The 18,902-nt window shown below is 40.5% G+C and overlaps 1 protein-coding gene across 4 annotated transcripts in view; it reads left to right on the forward strand.

The window, feature by feature from the left end:
• The window catches only part of agtpbp1 (ATP/GTP binding carboxypeptidase 1), a 30,352-nt gene extending 13,737 nt beyond the window's left edge, over positions 1 to 16,615 (forward strand). The window contains exons 13-27 of one of the 4 annotated variants that reach the window (XM_063488703.1): positions 445 to 539; positions 939 to 1,055; positions 1,349 to 2,115; positions 2,203 to 2,286; positions 2,449 to 2,538; positions 2,713 to 2,861; positions 3,062 to 3,149; positions 5,094 to 5,238; positions 5,619 to 5,769; positions 6,678 to 6,858; positions 7,073 to 7,202; positions 7,582 to 7,713; positions 8,248 to 8,424; positions 10,189 to 10,340; positions 14,174 to 16,615. In XM_063488703.1, coding sequence (XP_063344773.1) covers positions 445 to 539; positions 939 to 1,055; positions 1,349 to 2,115; positions 2,203 to 2,286; positions 2,449 to 2,538; positions 2,713 to 2,861; positions 3,062 to 3,149; positions 5,094 to 5,238; positions 5,619 to 5,769; positions 6,678 to 6,858; positions 7,073 to 7,202; positions 7,582 to 7,713; positions 8,248 to 8,424; positions 10,189 to 10,340; positions 14,174 to 14,336 — 2,621 coding nt within the window. In that variant the 3' untranslated portion in view covers positions 14,337 to 16,615. The remainder of the gene's footprint in view (positions 1 to 444; positions 540 to 938; positions 1,056 to 1,348; positions 2,116 to 2,202; positions 2,287 to 2,448; positions 2,539 to 2,712; positions 2,862 to 3,061; positions 3,150 to 5,093; positions 5,239 to 5,618; positions 5,770 to 6,677; positions 6,859 to 7,072; positions 7,203 to 7,581; positions 7,714 to 8,247; positions 8,425 to 10,188; positions 10,341 to 14,173) is intronic. The other 3 variants (XM_063488704.1, XM_063488705.1, XM_063488706.1) reach the window with 3 other exon arrangements.
• Positions 16,616 to 18,902: the final 2,287 nt, after the last annotated feature.

Genomic DNA, 18,902 nt, shown 5'->3' on the forward strand with positions numbered 1-18,902 from the left:
CTTTTTTGGTTCATTGCAGAGTGTAGAATCAAACAGGAATGCTGTAAAACAGTGATATACATTAGTTATTACAGCATCGATTGGTTAAATCAGTAAATGCCTCAGAGTGAAGTGCTGACTCGTTTATATTCCTAAAAGTATGTTGGTGAGCTCTTGAATTTGTATTTGAAGAAACGTGCTCAGAATCTCTTCTTTGTCTTGATCACCCATCTCTTGACCATGGCTGCTCACATCTTTTTGTTAACATTTCTTCTGTTCTGGGCATAGCATTACAACTCATTGACCAGAATCCTCTGGGGACGACTACTGTTCTGGTCATGTGCTGGCCTCTTTCACATTTTCAGAAATAATAAGCCCCCCTCCTCTCTCTCCCCCAGCGTGGGCAAAAGACAAACAGAAATGTCAGGTGAATAATTTCTGTGTATGTGTGTGTGTTGTACCCAGTGGATGATGTGGTGGATGACAGTGACGATAATGAGGAGACGGAGGCAGAAACTGACACTGACAATGAAGAGGACGAGAAAGATCATCACACTTCGGTAATACCAAATACTCGCATGCATGTGGGACATTTCACATGATAGCAGTACACTAACATGTGGTACACTTGTTCACTATGGTAAGCATATTGCCTCTATGTGATCTTAGATTCACAATTCAACTTTGATAGCACTGGAAATTATAATATCATCGTTAGTTTTGCAAAACACAAAATCATACATTTTCATGAGTCATACCTAGTCATTGATATCTGAACTTTCCTAAATTTCCAGTAGAGGGCAGTCATAATTTACCAGCCATTTTTTAATGCTGAAATCACTTTGTCATCCATATCTGGTGAACCTCATAAGAACTGGATTGGAGCTGTCTTGACAGAGCAAATACAAATGTATAACAGGCAATTTGAAGTTTTTCTTCCTTTGTTTCCTGTCAATCAGAATGATGATATAGAGACTGACCTGAACAAGCTGCATCCCACAAAGAGCCCTGGTCGTCCATTCGAGGAATTGAGGGTATATGAGAGATTCTTTCTGGAACTATCTGAAGACTTTCAGGTCAGTATTTTCCACATGGCTCCATGGTCCTCATAGTTCTTTAAGACCTTGACTCTGTGCTTGCATGGTGTTGATATTGCATGATGGGTAGGTGCCTAAAAGTTTGCATATGTGTCCACGTGTCGGTCTGTTTATCACATTTAACAGTTCAAGAAAATTGTGTTATTTATTATATTTGTGGTGTCCATTGAACATGTAATATTTACTAAAAATCCTACTGGCTGACAGGCAGCAGTCTGGTCTAGACATTCTTCAATGCATGAACTGTTAACTACAATATATTGTTCCTGCAGGGGTATAACTTTGAAGGCTCAAAAGGTGCCTCTACTACTTCTTCATCAGGATCCCTTTCTTCATCATCATCCTCAACTCGATCCTCTCGTCCAATCATAGTGCCCACAGCTCAAGCCCTGTCCCCAAAGCACATGGCGACACCAGCCTCTCAGGAGATCTGGAACTCTGTCAAAGGACAACACACACAGCCACCTCCCTCTGCCACCTCTCGAACCCCCGCTGCTTCTCTAGCATCTCTAGAACTGGACACGATCCACCTCACCAAGGACCATGACAAAAAAGAGGAGGCTCACATTCCTACCCCAGATGGGCATACAACCTTATCCTCCTCCATGCATTCTCCTCAAGGCCAGATGATAGAACAGGGACTACCGCATGCACTGGATTGTGTCTCTTTAGAAGACAAGGGGGCTCTGAATGTAGAGGACGGTTTAAAGGGAGTGAAACAAGAGGGATCCCCAGTCAGTGCTACAAGACACATACAGTCACCTCTGCTGTTGGGGGATATCGCTACACGTCGCGTGGGAGGAGGAGGTTCAGATTGTGGATCAGAGGGTGCTGAGGATGAGGGAGGGGAAGGAGCGGTTCTGGAGGTGCCTGACACAGCCCTCCTCCTCCCGCTGCATGACCCTGACCTATACGTGGAGATGGTGAAGGGGACACGTTCTGTCCCACAGTACGCTGAAGTGGCTTACCCAGACTACTTTGGCCATGTAGCCCCAACATTTAAGGAGCCCCTTTTGGAAAGAGTTTATGGTGTACAGAGGTGAGAGGTCATCCTTATTAATAAGCAATTGAAGAATATTTATCCTTTTAGTGTGTTAACAGTTTCTTTTTGGGTGTTACGCTGCAGATCTAAGATATTCCAAGACATTGAGAGGTTGATTCACCCGAATGACATCCTGGATAAAGTGGTTTATGACTTGGACATTCCCAGGTGAGCCTTAAAGCTTTTTATCAGCTACGGTTAAACTGATGTAAAATTATGAATTTTGTTTCCATTATTGAGCATTTGCAGTTAAGTGGTACTAACAAAAGCTACTTTTGTCCTTATAATTAGAGTTGTGCCATTTACTGTATATTAATTTTTATGTTTCAGTTGCCCTGTTATTGAAGACAATGGTGAATCACTGAAGTTTAACTCTCAGTTTGAGTCTGGCAACCTCAGAAAAGCAGTTCAAGTTAGAAAGTAAGTACTTAATACTCAATGGAGTATACAGTGTTACAGAAACCACTCTGTGGTAAGCTTTTACTGTGTGTGACTTCACTAATATTAAATGCCTAAAATGGTCTAGATGAGTTTTCTTTATGGTTGATGATGTTTGGGCTCATATTTAGAGTTTATTCTGTGGTATTTCTTCAGGTATGAGTATGACCTTGTGTTGAATTCAGACATCAACAGTAATCACTACCACCAGTGGTTTTACTTCGAAGTGAGTGGGATGCGCGTTGGGACCACCTACCGTTTCAACATCATTAACTGTGAGAAGTCAAACAGCCAGTTCAACTATGGTGAGAAGAATAACAGTCCGACCTACAGAACTTTTATTTATTCATTGGTTTTAAAGATTTTTATACAGCAGAAATGGAATTAGACTGTATTAAAGGCACAGTAACAAAGTTTGACTGTAATTTGCTTGAGAATTTGCACAGCACAGTTTGACTTATTTTGTTTGGCCTTTCTCCCTTTTTGTGCATCTTTGTTTGTGTAGGCATGCAGGTACTCATGTACTCTGTGCAGGAGGCAATCAGTGGCAGACCTCGCTGGGTTAGAACGGGAACAGACATCTGTTACTACAAGTAGGTGCAATCATATTGTAGTGAAATGGGCAATATTGAGCAGAAAATCAAATGCTCTAAAGCAAGAGTAGGCTTACACTTGCTGCTTTTATTAGATGCACTTTTTCTTGTTATTGCAGTCACATAGCACACAGCAGATTGGTGGAGTTAGGCATGTAGACATGTGCAAGATGACCAAACTGAGCATCAGAATCAGGATGAAAAGTAACTCTGAACATGGCATAGTTGTTGGTACAAGACAGGCTGGTCTGAGTAGTTAAGAAACTGCTGATCTACTAGGATTTTCACACACGGCTGTCTCTAACCCGAAAAAGATATATATATATCCAGTGAGCAGCATTTTTCTGGGTGTAAATGCCTTGATACCACATGTCAAAGAGGAGTGGCCACACTGCTTCAGTGTGATGAGAAGGTAAAATTAACTCAAATAGCCATTCGTTACAACCACGGTGTGCAGAAGAGCATCTGTGAAAGCACAACATGTTGAACCTTGATGCAGATGGGCCACAGCAAGATAAGACCACATGTGGAGCCACTTGCTAAGAACAGGAAACTGAGGCTCAAATTTGTATGGTCTCGCCAAAATTAGACAATGTTAGATTGGAAAAACTTTGCCTGATCTGTTTGAGTTTCTGCTGCGACATTCGGAGGGTAGGCTGAGAATTTGGCATAACCAACATAAAAGCATGGATCTGTCTGGGCTTATATCAAATGTTCAGGCTTGTGGTTTGTGGTGTAATGGTGTAGGAGTTGAGGATTTTTTAGGCACACTTTGGGCCCTTTGGAGAATAATTAAAGTATTGTTGTTTGTCCATAGCTTTATGATCATCTTCTGATGGCTACCTTTGAAAGAATAACGCACATAAAGCTTTAATAATCTATAACAAGTGAACATGACAATGAGTTCACTGCCCTCAAATGACCTCAAGAGTCACAGGATTTCAGTCCAATAGAGCACCTTTGAGATGTGATGGAATAACTGATTGACATCATGGATGTACAGCACCCGTGTGACACCATCATGTCAATATAAACCAAAATCTCCATCATGAAGAAGTAAGGGTGGTCCAACCTGATTCTAACAAGATGTACCTAATATGGTAGCCACTGAGTGCATTTGATCATATATTTTATAGCTACAGCGACAAAAGTTATAAGGTATATTTTCAGAGAAAACTAGGATTTACAGTGTAGTAATCACCTCACCCCAGAGGAGAGACCTTGCTTTGACAGTTCTAATAAATTAACAGCAGGAGCAAACCTGTTTATGACCTTTTGTCTCATCTTAACTGTAAATTTTAGGAAAAGGGTGAAAGAAACTTAAAAGAAACTCAGGTAAATGAGAGACTAGTGTCATTCAAGAGGTGTTGGGCTAATCAAAATGAATTTAGCAGCAACTAAAAATGGACATATATCCAAGCACCAGGTGACATCCAAAGGCTTTTCTATCTCTAACAGTGTTCACAGGCCCCTGCAATGTCTTATATCCATACCATTGAATTGAAATATATGCTGAATATTCCAATATATATATTAATCCATTCTTTAAATCAAGTGAAGCATAAATAATATTTCACAGCAGTTGTCTTCACTTCATGCAAAATCTGAAATAATAAAGCTATAACTTTCTCTTTTAGTTAGTTTTCCACAGCTCACATTAGGCCAGGCATATTTATTATAAAAATAACTGCAGCGCCATCCAGTGGATTCAGGTAGTCATTCCATACTACAACTTCTAGTATAGCTTCCAGTACTTGCTCAAGTGTTTTTTGACTGTGATTCCACTTTTACTAGTTTCCTATATTAGCACACAAATTAATATAACTTATGAAAAATGTAATGTATTGTCCTGCAAAGATTATGCAGAGATCTCTAATGAAGAACTAGAGTGTGTGTGTTGTTGGCGTTCAACAGATACTCACGAAGTGTTCTTCCTTCTCGTAGGAATCACTTTGCAAGGAGTTCCATCGCAGCTGGTGGTCAGAAAGGAAAATCGTATTTCACTCTGACCTTCAGCACAACCTTCAGCCATAAAGATGACGTCTGCTACTTTGCCTATCATTACCCTTATACATACTCTACGCTCAAGGTATTATTATAGCACTAGAGGACATGTGTAACCTCAAGAATACTGAAATGGGTCTTAGCATGCGCTCGTACAGTAATTATCACTCTCTTCCCTTGTTGCTACATCACAAACCTGTAATCTGAACCCTGATGCAGACCACTATTAGCTCTCAGTCTACTGCACACTTATCAAGAGAATAGGTACATTACATTTTTTTTTGCATATCTATATCTATATCTAGAGCAGTTAAACCCAATTTAAATCACTTAATGGTGATCAGCTCATTAAATAGCCAGTAGAATAATACAACCATAACATGTAAAAATAGAAACATCCAAAAGCTCTGAGGGTTCAAATGGAAGCTGTGGATGGGAGTGGGATTAATTTGTCATTGTGCGCAGATGCACCTGGCCAAACTGGAGGCACTGAGGACCCCTCATATCTACCTGAGACAGGACGTGCTGTGTGAAACCCTCGGGGGGAACACCTGCCCCCTTCTTACCATCACTGCCATGCCGGAGTCCAACTCAAATGATCACATCTGTCAATTTAGTGAGTAAATAAATGTAGATCTATATGGAGATTTAGTTAAAGTTATTTGGTTAAAGCTATATAGCTCTCTCTAGAGTTGGCAATAAATGTCAAGGAAGCAGTGCTGTGTGGTTTTAAATGTCAGAAAAATCTGGAGTCGATAGATTTGGCAAACTGCTGGATTCATCATTTTGTTTGCACTCAGGAACTTGTGGAAAGTATTGATATTGAAGGTTTATTCTGGTGAAACAAAGTTAGTTCAAACTTATTTGGCTCTAGAAAGTTGAAATCATTGAGTTATCCAATTAAAATTGTCAAATGCACAACAAAATCACAATCATGGGAATCATGTGTATGTAAAAGAAGTCCAAAGTGTTTCATTGCCAGACACTCTGATTAAAATGGTCATAAGAAAGAATTCTAGTTCGACTCACTATCACCTAAAACAGCCTTTCAGATACACCTAATTTGTCATCCTTAGAATGAAGATTATTCCTGACTGCTGGGAGCAGTCTGTCTAACAAAGTAAACTGAGCCTGAAGGTCCAACTTACTTGCTTTTATGAATGTCCTTGAGTATCTTGTAGCCTATTTAAGCAGTTAAAACTATTTCAGGGTCTGTTAATAGGTAGATTTTTGATCCACGTGAGGTTATTTTATCACAAGTAATCTGTCATTAGTTGGTGATAATTTCTTTGGGTCCTTTAATTGAAAAACTTCCCCAGTAACTGATAGAAATGACTAGTACTACAGGAAAACAGCCTTGAGGTATCAGGGCATACTCTTATTTTCCAAATAGTTTTGCACTGCACTGATGTTGTTTTTCTGCTGTGAAAAAACTTTAAATTGAAGATTTTTTTCCTTCTCATTCCATCTTCCTGTGCTCATGTTTGTGTTGCACTTTTTTTTTTTTTCTTTCTCGCTCTTCAGGGAACCGTCCATTGATCTTCCTGTCTGCCAGAGTGCACCCCGGAGAGACCAATGCCAGCTGGGTAATGAAGGGCACGCTGGAATTCTTAATGGGCACGAGCCCGCTGGCAGCCAGCCTGAGGGAGGCCTACATCTTCAAGATAGTGCCCATGCTCAACCCTGATGGAGTTATAAATGGGAAGTGAGTAAAAAGAAATGGAACTAAATTAACGCACACTCATAACTCTCAAGTATACACACCAACCACACACACTCTGCCGAGCCTGGGCCTGCACGGTGGCCACAGCTTTACGTTAACACACATCAAATCTTGTCTTGAAGGGTTCTCTAGCTGTTGCTCTGTTGTGCACCACTCTGTATCCTTCCCCTCTTCTGCTATCTCCTTTCTGCTGTAGTCATCGTTGTTCTCTGAGTGGGGAGGATTTGAATCGCCAGTGGCAGAATCCCAATCCTGAGCTCCACCCCACCATCTACCACACTAAGAGCCTGCTGCAGTACCTTGCACACATACAGAGGGCACCACTGGTATGACCTCTAATTAACTGGAATTACTCTAGGGGCGTTTTCCACTTTGCGACACAATTTTTTTTCTCCATCCAGCTGCACATTCTGTTTGGCTGCTTTTTCACTAGATTTCATTGAACTTAACATCTGTAAATAACTGCATTAGTTTTATTACACATATAGTTATCATAAACTAAACCCTGTGCTGCCTCTCTGCTACATATAATTTTATTTACCGGTATATTGCAATGGGTGGCAACGTAAGGGCACAAAGAGTGGTGAGGCTGTTATTCTTTGCAAACTGACCAGAGAAAGTCATTATTTTATAACTCGAGTCTCAGTGTCATGGTAAAAAAAACTATTCAATGTACTTCTTGTATGTGTGTGCGTGAATGCACAGGTGTTTTGCGACTACCACGGTCATTCCAGGAAGAAGAATGTGTTCATGTACGGCTGCAGCGTAAAGGAGACAGTTTGGCAGTCCAATATTAGTGCTACATCGAGCGACTTGCACGAGGACCTTGGATACAGGGTGAATGCCAGCAGTACACACAAACTTCTCTCAGACTTGCCCAGTTTCTGAAAGTACAGTTAACATATCAGTGGATATTAATTGGGCTGAATTTGAATCACCATTATTAAGTTGTGCTCGTATTACTCCAGAAAAGACATGCCATCAGTCGACTTATAATTACACCAACACATAGTTAATCCTACATATTGACTATATTTAAGATGTTGATTTTTAGTAAGTACATCTTTGTAATGTTACCTGTTCTGTTTGTTGACTTTCTTTAACACTGTCACCATGTCTTAACAAACATATTCAAATGGGTTTAAACTCATTTTGCAAAGACAAAATTTTTTTCCCCCCCACATTCTGGTAACATCAAAATGTTTTTGTCTGCATTTGGGAATGAAAACCCCAAATTTGGGGGTTTGCATAACTATAGCTTGTATGGATTCCTGTTTTTCTTTATTTAATCATCTGCACCCCTAACACGCACACACACACGCCTACATAAAGACGTTCAGACTTCTCAAACACTTTTTACATGTTCTTCAGACCCTTCCCAAGATCCTGTCCCAAATTGCTCCAGCCTTCAGCATGGCTAGCTGCAGTTTTGTTGTGGAGCGCTCCAAAGAGGCAACCGCCCGCGTCGTTGTCTGGCGAGAGATCGGAGTGCAACGCAGCTATACAATGGAGAGCACGCTCTGCGGCTGTGATCAGGGCAAATATAAGGTATGGGTATATTTGTTTATTCAGTATGGATTGCTACCGAACACTAGTATTAAATTGGTACCAATACTAGACAAAGAGTGCTACTGTACAGTCAGTCTTTATCTAGCATAATAACAATTTAGACTTCATTTTAACAGAGCTGTAAGAGCTCTGCTCTCATGACAACACTTCTGTGCTGTCCTGTCATATAGATGGGACAGGCTGTTCAAAACTAACTTTTGCTACATTTAATGAAAATTCACTGATTGTGAAGAAATGGTTTCATTTGAGCAGCCACCCACCTCTGGAACAACTTTCAAACACAGTAGAGCAGTGAGTTGCACCAATGCAGAAAAATACAGTTGTTTCTACTTCAAATTAAATCACTACTTTTAATGTTCCTATTTAATGAAAAGCTCCAGCCAACAGTTAATATTGTGATAATTAAATAATCGCTCATAGTTATTCATACATTTGCCTGTAGGGAGATTACTGCAGCTGTTGGCACCTGAGGCACATTATCAAACAGCCCCACCTGCTTACTCTGGTGAGGTTGGCAATGTGTAAAACTTATGATTATATTTTACATCAACACATGTGCAATCCAGCAATAAGAGTGCAGGTAAAATCTTAACAGTACCCATCCATTGTATGGACAAATAAAAGACATTTTATTGTAGTTTAGAATAATGACCCTGAAATTAAAATGTTCTTTTGAACAAGCTTGTCGTTTTCTCAGAGGGAGGTGCCCCTCTGCTCCTCTGCATGCCCACCAGGTGGAGCTGCGGTGCTGTTTGTCTTTGCTTCTTCTCAGTCCTTTCTCTTTCTTCCCTTTTTGACTATGCTGCCTCCCTTTTTTCTTTCTAACTCCATGGTGTTCCATCCCAGCTGACTTCCTTCCTATTGATTACTGCCAATGTCAACATCTAACACTGAGTCCCACAATGCCATTTTGGCTCTGATTAAGACCCCTACTGGTTTTCATGAAAGTTTTTGTCCAGATGTGCAGGAACTAATGTCTCCTGATTTGTGGCTGCATATGTCTGTGGCCAAGTTTAGATGTTCCTCCTTCTGTTCTGCTCTGGGGGGAGGGAAAGAACATGAAGGTTTTTTTGGAGGGGGTGGGGATTCGGGGTGAGCTGAAGGTTAGTGTGTCCCTGTGTGAGTTTGCATTTGCTTGTACGAATGAACTGTGCAGACTTTGTGTGGGTGTAGGAAGGGGTGCATATGCGTTTGAATGTGTGTCCCTGAAAATGAAATAAATTATCACGTCTCCACATGAAAAGTTTCCTTACCAAGTGCTTGGCCGCAGCGAGAATTGGGGCGTTTGAAGCTGGACAATGACTCTATCCCCAGGCTCCAGAGCAGCTTTAGAAAACCCACAGCAGTCATTTTAAACTAGATTTCACTCTGACCTTTGCAGTTATTTTTGAATATTTCAGTATATTGGAAGTACTTGCAAGTATGTGTGTGAGTTTTTAGTTTGTTTTCTGGTGAACATATCGAGTTTAAAATCTTGGGCTCAGGAGGTACAGCGGGCTGTCCAGTCATCTCACGGTTGGTGTTTCAATCCCAACCCTCTCCACTTGCAAAAGTTCCCTGGTGTTAGACACCAAACCCCAAGTCGCCCGCTATCACAGCCGAGCACCTTGCACTGTAGCACTGCCGTCATTGGAGTGTGTTTGAGAATGGATAATTGAGAAACACATTTTAAAGCACTTTGTAGAACCACTAAGAACTGCGCTGTGTAAGTGCAGACCATTTACCATTTAGCGTTTTCTCCAGGGTCTTCAGATCGGCACCAGAGAGCTGGAGGAGATGGGAGCTCAGTTCTGCGTGGCACTGCTGAGGCTGAAGAGGCTGACCGGGCTCCGGAACCACCAACACCTACTGGATTTGGAGAGCGATATTATTGGGACACAGTCCAAAGTGGTCAGGTTAGTATTGTGGAAAAGGCAAAGCCATGACTCCGTGCAGTCATCTGAACAAGCCACACACAGCTGTGGAATTTGGTCTTATTGAAATAGCAAATACAGCAAACAAAAACTACTCTCCTCATAAACCTTTTTTTCTTCTTTTTGTTTTAAGTTTTTCAGCTTTTTATTTCTTAGCTGTGAAGTTCTTGTCCTCTTGCAACCTTCTCAAGGTATCTGAGATATTGATAATGTTTTCCGTGACCATAAATCTACCTGGAAATGATTACACACTGCCTTCTTTTTTTATCTGCACAAATATCCTCATTACTGCTAGACACGTTCCCCCTCGGCACTGATTCTCAACGGTGTGACTGTCACTCTGGCTCTGAAGCACTACTCAAGAAACAAATGAAGGCCTGAATTTATGCAGGGCTGCTGTGAGCATCATTGAAATTCTACCAATGATCATGTGCGAGGAATATAATGAAAACTTTGGTCTGAGAGGGAAGTGGTCATGAATAATTGTCAGTAGCATCATTATTTCTTAAAACAGCCAGAAGATCTCTTTTGATAAAACCATTTACACCTACACAGTAGAGTTGTTAAGGGGCGCGTGAAGTAGTTGATGGTGCAGGGTAGTACATGTGCGTGGAACGTGGAGATTAGCCTCCCTCCATATCTGGAATACATTTGCAACAAAGTGGGAAAGCAGTTTATTTTAAAGGCAGTATCACAGCGTGTCTTCATACAGCGTGTCAAAGGATGGTAAAACTGAATGTCTTTATAGTTCAGCTGTTAAGATGAACTCTAATCTTATCGGCCTTTTTATTCTACAGTTATATTCTTTATAGTTCTTGTCTCAAAGTGTTCAGTTTGTTGCAGTAGTGTACAGTAACTCTATTTCTTATTCTCTCATTCCCCAGTGCAGTAAAGGAAAGGATACAACTGCAGTATCAGGCATAGGATTAAAAGAAGGGCTGAATTCTATTCAGCATTTTTTTTTAGAAAACTTACCACGTTTGGTATCTGTTTTGATGTTTTAATATAGAGATAGATAGATGGTTCATGTATAGATTTGCTGCTGCTCTCTATTTTACTCTGTCGTAGAGTATATGAGGTGCAGTCCTTGTCTTCTCGTGCACCTCCGGACCAGTTTTCAGCGCGGCTGCTATTTTAAGATTCCTCCTTGAAAGTCTCGTTCTGTCCCTCGCGCTTGTGCGTCGGCGATGCGCGCTGGATCCTCTCCAGTGCGTCAAAATGGGAGCTGTTCAATTTGATTTTTATCTCGGGCAAACTGACAGTCACAGGGAGCCAAGTCTGGTGAGTGGGAAGGGTGGTGAGCGATGATTATGTTGTGGTGGCAAAAAACTTGTGCCTCTTCAGTGCGGTGTACGCCGTCACACAGTTGCACGCATTACTGTTCGGATCACCGAGTGCCCCTGCTCAGGCGTCTCAGGACCTTGCAGGAAAACTCAGCCTTCAGTCTCACCCTGTGGGGTGACCTTAAACTGACGTTCCATCTTTAGGTTTGGAAACTGCTCGGGCATAACCGGAGACCCAGCTGTCATCACACGCCGCAATCTTTGTCGTCTCTGCACAAGTTTGAGCTCTGTGGCGAAATTCCAGACATGGAAGTGGAAGTATAGAAATAGAACTAGACTCCCAAGCAGCAGTATTAAAAATGAAAGCCTCTCTGAAAGCGTCCCAGAGATGCGTGACAAGTTACCACATTTAAATCCTTTTTTAAAGAAAAATTATTTTTAACATTTTAATCGGACCTCATGTTGGGCTGTCGGACTTTTCTCACCGAACCTAGTGGACTTGCTATAATTAGGAAATAATGACGTATCCGTCTGACAAACCAACATTAACTAAAGTTTAGAAAAAATGTAATCTACATCAGAGTTTTATGGGTTAGAAGAAAAATGCAGTTTTAACTCTAAATTTAGTGTCCACATCTAAATACAGACTCATTCAAAAACCATAGTTGCACTCAAGTTTTGGGCATCTTCATCCATATTTTAGCAAGTGACAGTGAGTCAGCACTGCTCTTCACCCTAAAAGAAGAAGAAAAAAATCACCCAGTAGCTTCATGCATTATCTAATCACCTCGATTGAAATGACCAGTTCAGAAATATGAGGTCGACACAGATTAGATTGTACTTAGTTCGGCACAGCCAATAAATTATTAAGCTTGGCCAAACCCAAGCCGTGACCACCGAGGTTATCTTCATTTCTTATTTTAATACATTAGCTTCTGCTTTGTTAAAGAAGTCGAATCCAAGTGATGGCTCTATATTCCAAACCACTTATGCTTACATCTCTTTCTCTCTGCATCTCCTTGTCTCTCTGTTACTAACCTACTCTACTCTCATATTGATATATTCATTCATCATTTATGTGTCTGATCATTAAGGGACTCCAAAAGTGTTTGTGTGGCTGTGTGTGTGTGCGGGCATTAGTACCCTCTGGGATTGGTCGCTCTCATCCTGGATTTATGGCTTTATTCGTGGGGCTTGGTATAGTACCACTTACCATTTAAGAGTTCATCACAACGATGATATTGTGGCCACTGGGATGTGTCTTCAAATAACTGGAGTGCTTTAAATGGGTGGATACGAGCAATGGGGTCTGTTTTTGTTTTTGTGTTTTGTTTTTTTTCGTGCGCATAAGAAAGGACCCAGAACGATTTAGAAGGTTCTGCAGATGTGGAGGTTTATCCTTGTGTGACTGAGGGTAATTTGGGTTTTAATGAACATATATGGATTTGTATATTCAGACAGACGGTATATGGAGATGACTGCAATTTGGTGGATACAGAAAATGGGGGGGGGGGAAATTGGTTTGATATTTCTGTAATGGCCTGAAATGGTTGACACATAGCTTTCATTATCTGCTTGGACAACATGCATTACACACGCACGCACGCACACATTACCTCATACACATACACGTTTGCTGTATATATACTGATGCGTAATTTCTCTGTATCTCTGTCTCTCTCATCCACTCATACTCTGGCGAGCTTGGTGGGAGATCATTGTCTGAGCCCCCCTGATCGACTGTCTCCCTGGGATCACATTTCAGACCATTAACACCATTAAAAACCCACTAAAGCCACTAAAACCTCAAAGAACCAGCAAGCATTTAACCATTAAGACCGACAGAAAAAACCCAACTGCCTCATTGGTCAAAGCAGACATTTAATGTGTGTTAGCGGTCTTTACGTTTTTATGATTTGTAAATGTTATATTAATATGTATAATTGTTTTGCAGAGTTTGAGATCTGTTTGGATTTTTGCATTTGCTTCTTGTTCTGTGTTTAAGCAATTACTCTTACCGGCAGGATCTGATTATTTATGTGGCATTTAACAGTAGAAATGTGAGGAAAGAGCATTTAATCATATTTAAGGTCACAAACTGCAGCAGTTTAATGAATATATCGGTCATTTAAGTCCTATATCAAGCAAAATTTTTTACCATAGATTCTAGATTCTCAGATCTTTTTTTGCTTCCTTTTCATTTAGAAAATATTTTTTTTAATCAAACTTTAAGGAAAAAAATCAATTTGTCTTTGACTAAGAATTTAATAGTGAGTCCAAGATAATCACTAACTCCATCAGCAATAAAAATAATGACCTGTCTTACTGGTATATTATTTAAATTAAAAATTAAATCATGCCTCTGACTAAAAACATCACAAAATAAAGAAACATTTTATTTATTTATTTATTTTTAAATGAAAGCTCCTGTTATGTTTTGATTGTGCTTTCACAATTTGAACATTGCCATTCTTCCAGTTTAACCATCATCCATGACGCGCGTGGCAGTGACTCTTTATGTTTTTTGTCCAGCAGCCCAACTACCTATGTGATGGAGGAGGACGAGCCGTCCTTTCTGGAGGCTATAGACTACAGCGCAGAAAGCGACAATGAGGACGGGGAGCCCGAAAACGAGCACGGCAACAACGTCCACGAGAATCCCGACCACCTCGATCAGCTGTCCGACTCGTACTAATCGCAGGGATCAGCGCTGCGGGGTTAATCTCATCTGTACCTGGCAGTTTGAGCTTACAAACAGCCAGTGCCTGGGCTTTTAGATGATCTAAATTTAAAGATTTCACAGGTGACATAGCAACACTTCTCACTTTGACTGTTGGATAAATAGCATAGATTTAAACCTGACCCTGCTGTAAACACAAATCCAAATGGTACATAAGCACCACACAGGTGTGCATCAACCAGATAGATTTACTCTTGTCTATGGGGCTGACGTGCTGCTCCTAACGGTACTCCACCTGCCTTTCACTTCAGATAGACTGATGTAAGCCACAGTAATACAAAAAATAAAGCTTCTAATGAATGTTTTCACCTTTCACTACCAGAATTTAATCATCATGAACTGTAAGCCTTGACCTCAGACACCATATAGCCTCTGAGATTCATATATAGCTGCACAGGGCTGCAACCAGCAGGCACTTTGGACATTTAACTTGAATCCCGGTCCACTCGCTGCTCCTTTTTTATCACCTCCAAACTCACGCTGAAGCTTTCTGCCAAGGTTGTAGTTGTATAATAGAGCCAGTGGCTTCTGTAGGTTTTGAAAGCCCTCTCATCTGTGACGCTGTGTTTGATAGAAACACTTCTGCAGGTGATTTAGGGAAACTGGATCTCCTCCACTGGCCAGCACCGAGATCCAATCTGCCTGCCTTCTTATTTCCTCTTTCTAGCTTTCTTCATTGTTGCCCTGCACTTTAACTTTGTATTCATTTAGTTTGTTCAGGCCTTCTTTGCTTGTCTCTTTCTTTTCTTTGAGAAGCCAAGGTATCACTGTTGAAATGGGATGCACAGATGATCAAACAGCTCTCATATCTTAACATCATTTGAACGAGAACCAGCTCAGATGTAACCAGACTTGAGCCGTGACCTTACTTCCTTCCCTCTTCGGCAACGCGACACATGGCCCGATCACCCATGTGCTCTCTGCCTTGCTTTATCCAAAACTGAAGCTATTCATATCACACACAAACAGAATGTTCACGTCTTTATAAAGACAAACCTTGTACAGTATTTAAAACGTGGATGTAAACACTGCAAACTAACATCAGTGACACATTTAGGTGGAATGTATAACATCCACGTCGGTGTTTTCATTGTTTTTTATGAACCGTGTTAGTATAACAAAGTAGTGATGAACAAGAAAGCATGAGCTGCACACAAAGCAGAAAACCCTTGTGCACTTTGGACAAACACAAATCACACAGAACAAAGATAAAGTGAATGCGAGTAGTGTGGAAACCTCATCTTTAGTCACCTCGTTTGTTTGAGCCCAGCCCAAAGCTCGACGGTAACACTTCTCTAATGTCTATACTGGAATTTTTTCCCGTCGTTGTTCTTTCCTCTTGTGTGTATATTTTGTGGATTTGTGTAGGACAGACTCATGCGTAAAAACAGATGGTGCTGAGTATCAAATAGTTTTTTTCCCTGCTCATAGAGATGTGTTTCTGTTGTACAGGTTGATTTGTTTGTTTTTTGCTTGCTGTTTTTAAATTATTAAGTATTTTTTCTGTGATGCTTCCTGTACGTACATGAGTCATTTTTCTGTGTGGGTGCAGACTGTGTGTGCACATTTGCAGGAGTTTAAGTTATTCCATTATTCTGCTCAGCTAATGCTCTTAAAGTGTGTTTCTGCTTTCAATTTGATTATCCACTCTAACTCGGCTTCACTCCCCCAATAATTTTTTCGCTCCTCTCTTTCCTTCTAAACCCATTTCACTCCTCTGTTTTCTGTCCTTTGCTTCCTTTTAAGTTTTGTTTGGGACATCTTAGAAACACAGCATAATTGTCGTGCGTGTGTGTGTGTGTGAAGGATATTCACGTGTAATTTGAGTTTAATATGTGATACGTGTCTGTCATATTTATGTCTCTTGCAGCTTATGTGCAATGCTGGGCTGCGTTTGTTGGGATAGTTATTCATTTTAAGTTGATTGTACTGCAGAAAATAAAAGCTAAGACTGAATACATGGGAAATAAAATGTGAATATGGTAAACTGCTGTATTTTATTTATTTCATATTTAGTTTTTTTTCCTGAACTGTACACTTTTCACTGTGATACTGACGTGTGTTTTGTGAAACCTGAGTGAGCATGAAATTCACATAAAATCTGTCCTCATGGAAACATTTCTCTTTGAATTTAATAAAGCAACTGTAATTGATCCTAAAGATATGAGAAGCAAAACACATTAAAAGAGCTTCTTTTCTTTCTTTTTTTAAAAACAAAGGAAAAAAGTTTTCAGGCTGTGTTGACTTTCAAGCTTGTAAACTCTGGTTTTGGTTTCAATAAATCACTGCACCCGTTTCCTGTTTTGCTAGCAAAATATAAAGAAATGAGGGGTGTCAAGTCATTTGCACGGTCCTGTATCTGACAAATGATGTGGCTTGTAGTGTGGTTAACTGTCCCAGCAGATATTCCAAGAAGTTAAAGTTGCATTATTTACTTCTTTTTTTTTTTTTAATTGACTGTGCAGGGCATCCACAGATGCTATAGATCAGCGCTGCTAACTGAGATTACTAGGCATAGTTATAGATCAGCACCCAGCCTCATGTAAATATGTTCATTTCAGGCTTCAAAAGAGGCCAAGACTTCAGAATGTCAGTCCATTAAACTGTGGTTAAGATCCTAGTTAAGCTTTTATATACAGCGGTTTTTCACTTTATGTCTTTGACAGACACTCTTCTAAATCTCAGCATTAGAGTGATTGTATATAAACAGCCCGTCCAGCTTTGGCGCCATGCACACAAATCATTTCAGTCAGCCGACGGGGGAAAAAAAAAAAAAAAAAAAAGTTAGCTTGTTAATAATGGATTACTGGAGGGATTCATGTTGCTTCAAATCTATTGTAAAACCAGAATCCTGTATGGTTGCTTTAGTTTAACCTGTTGACATTAATAACACTTCCTAATATGTTGGGGCCATAATTGTAGAGTAAACATCACCCTCGATATCTAAACAAACTACGGGTATTATTCTCTATCAAATACAGAGCAAAGTTTTAAAACGCTTGTCTAACTGAGTAACTTCATTTGGTCTGGACAATGCAAATCGAGGCACATTTGTTGCATTTTTTTTTTCAAATTTGGTGAAAATTTTCACGATGATGCACTGCAAAAACCCATCAACCTGGATTCTCCTGACGTCACCGACGGTCAGAAATGGAGTACACGGTGACTGTCACTGAAGCTGTAACTGCGTGGTTCAACTTTGTGTTTAGAGGGACAAAAAAAAGAAGAGCTTGGAAAAAAGTGAACAAAATTGCAGCATTTCATGGTAAGTTCTGGTAATATGTTTCTGTTTCAACCGCTGATTCAACTCAGACACAGAAGAGATGATGCTACCATGGTGTCACCTATTGGTTTGTGAACACCTGTTTTGAAGCCTCAGGTTGATTTTTGAAGCCAGATGTGATGATCGAGGGATGGATCTTACTGTGAATCTTAATAAATCAGTTGGGACGCATTGGCTCAATCCTTTATACTGGCTGTGATTGTACTCTGGTCCTGTTGTCCATTTTTTAATTTACATGAAAACATGAGGTTAAACATTGCTTTATTATTCACAAGGGAGTCATTGTGGGCTGACTTTGGAGATAGCCTTAAGTGGCTGCTAGAGGAACTGCAGTCCTCTGCACTTTAGCGTTGACTCCGCTTTTCATTCCTTTTCATTTGAAATGTAAAAGAAAAAAGAGAGGGAGGACCTTTTTTAAGTCATCCAATGAGCACAGAGATTCTCCTCTAATATAAGAGAGTAAACCAAGCCAAAACTAAAATCACACAGAGCAAACAGTCCAGCAGTGCATTGTGTCCATGGCAACATGCATCTTAAAACAAAGGCTCTAGATACCATTGTAGCAGTATGGCAGGCATATACTTAATCATTCATCAGTAGGATCTCAGTGTAAATTGCCTGTTACATGTCCAATGCTGGCTCCGAAGAAACAGCTCTATGGGGTTCCCAGTGATGTCCGTTTTGCTCCTGTCCCTACTCTGCTGGGTCTCTGTGATTCCTGCTGTGGCTGCTCTGCTGTGTCTCGCCCGCTGTGCTGACACCCCATCCTGGCCTGGTCTCATTTTTATTTATTTTTTTAAGGGGTTTCAGGGCAGATGTGCCTCATTGCCTTAATTGGGAGATGTGGGTAGGAACTATCGCTAGCAACAATTTTCAAAATAAAAGCATACAAGCCAAATACAAACATGCAAAGTATAAAACCAAGTTTAGTTATAGTTACACCATAAAAAAAAGATGGTTAAAATCTTTAAAGTACTTTACCACCGCATTACAGTAGTACCCCAGCAGAAGCTGCTGCCTGACTGCTGGGTAGAGGCAGACACACCAACACCCCAGCCTGCATTTACCCTGTTCCCTGCATGCTCACGACTTTGCTCTGTGTGTCCGGGGGCGGGGGGGGAATCCTATCTTCTCTCTGTGCAGAAAATAATTTTAAAGTTCAGCCAATGTTAATATGAGGCCTTTGTAGTCTGACTTAGACAAATTAACTGGGTCATCTTGGGAATGAAATTCCCTGC

This window comes from Pelmatolapia mariae, linkage group LG12, assembly GCF_036321145.2.
Source record: "Pelmatolapia mariae isolate MD_Pm_ZW linkage group LG12, Pm_UMD_F_2, whole genome shotgun sequence".
Classification (NCBI taxonomy): Eukaryota; Metazoa; Chordata; class Actinopteri; order Cichliformes; family Cichlidae; genus Pelmatolapia; species Pelmatolapia mariae.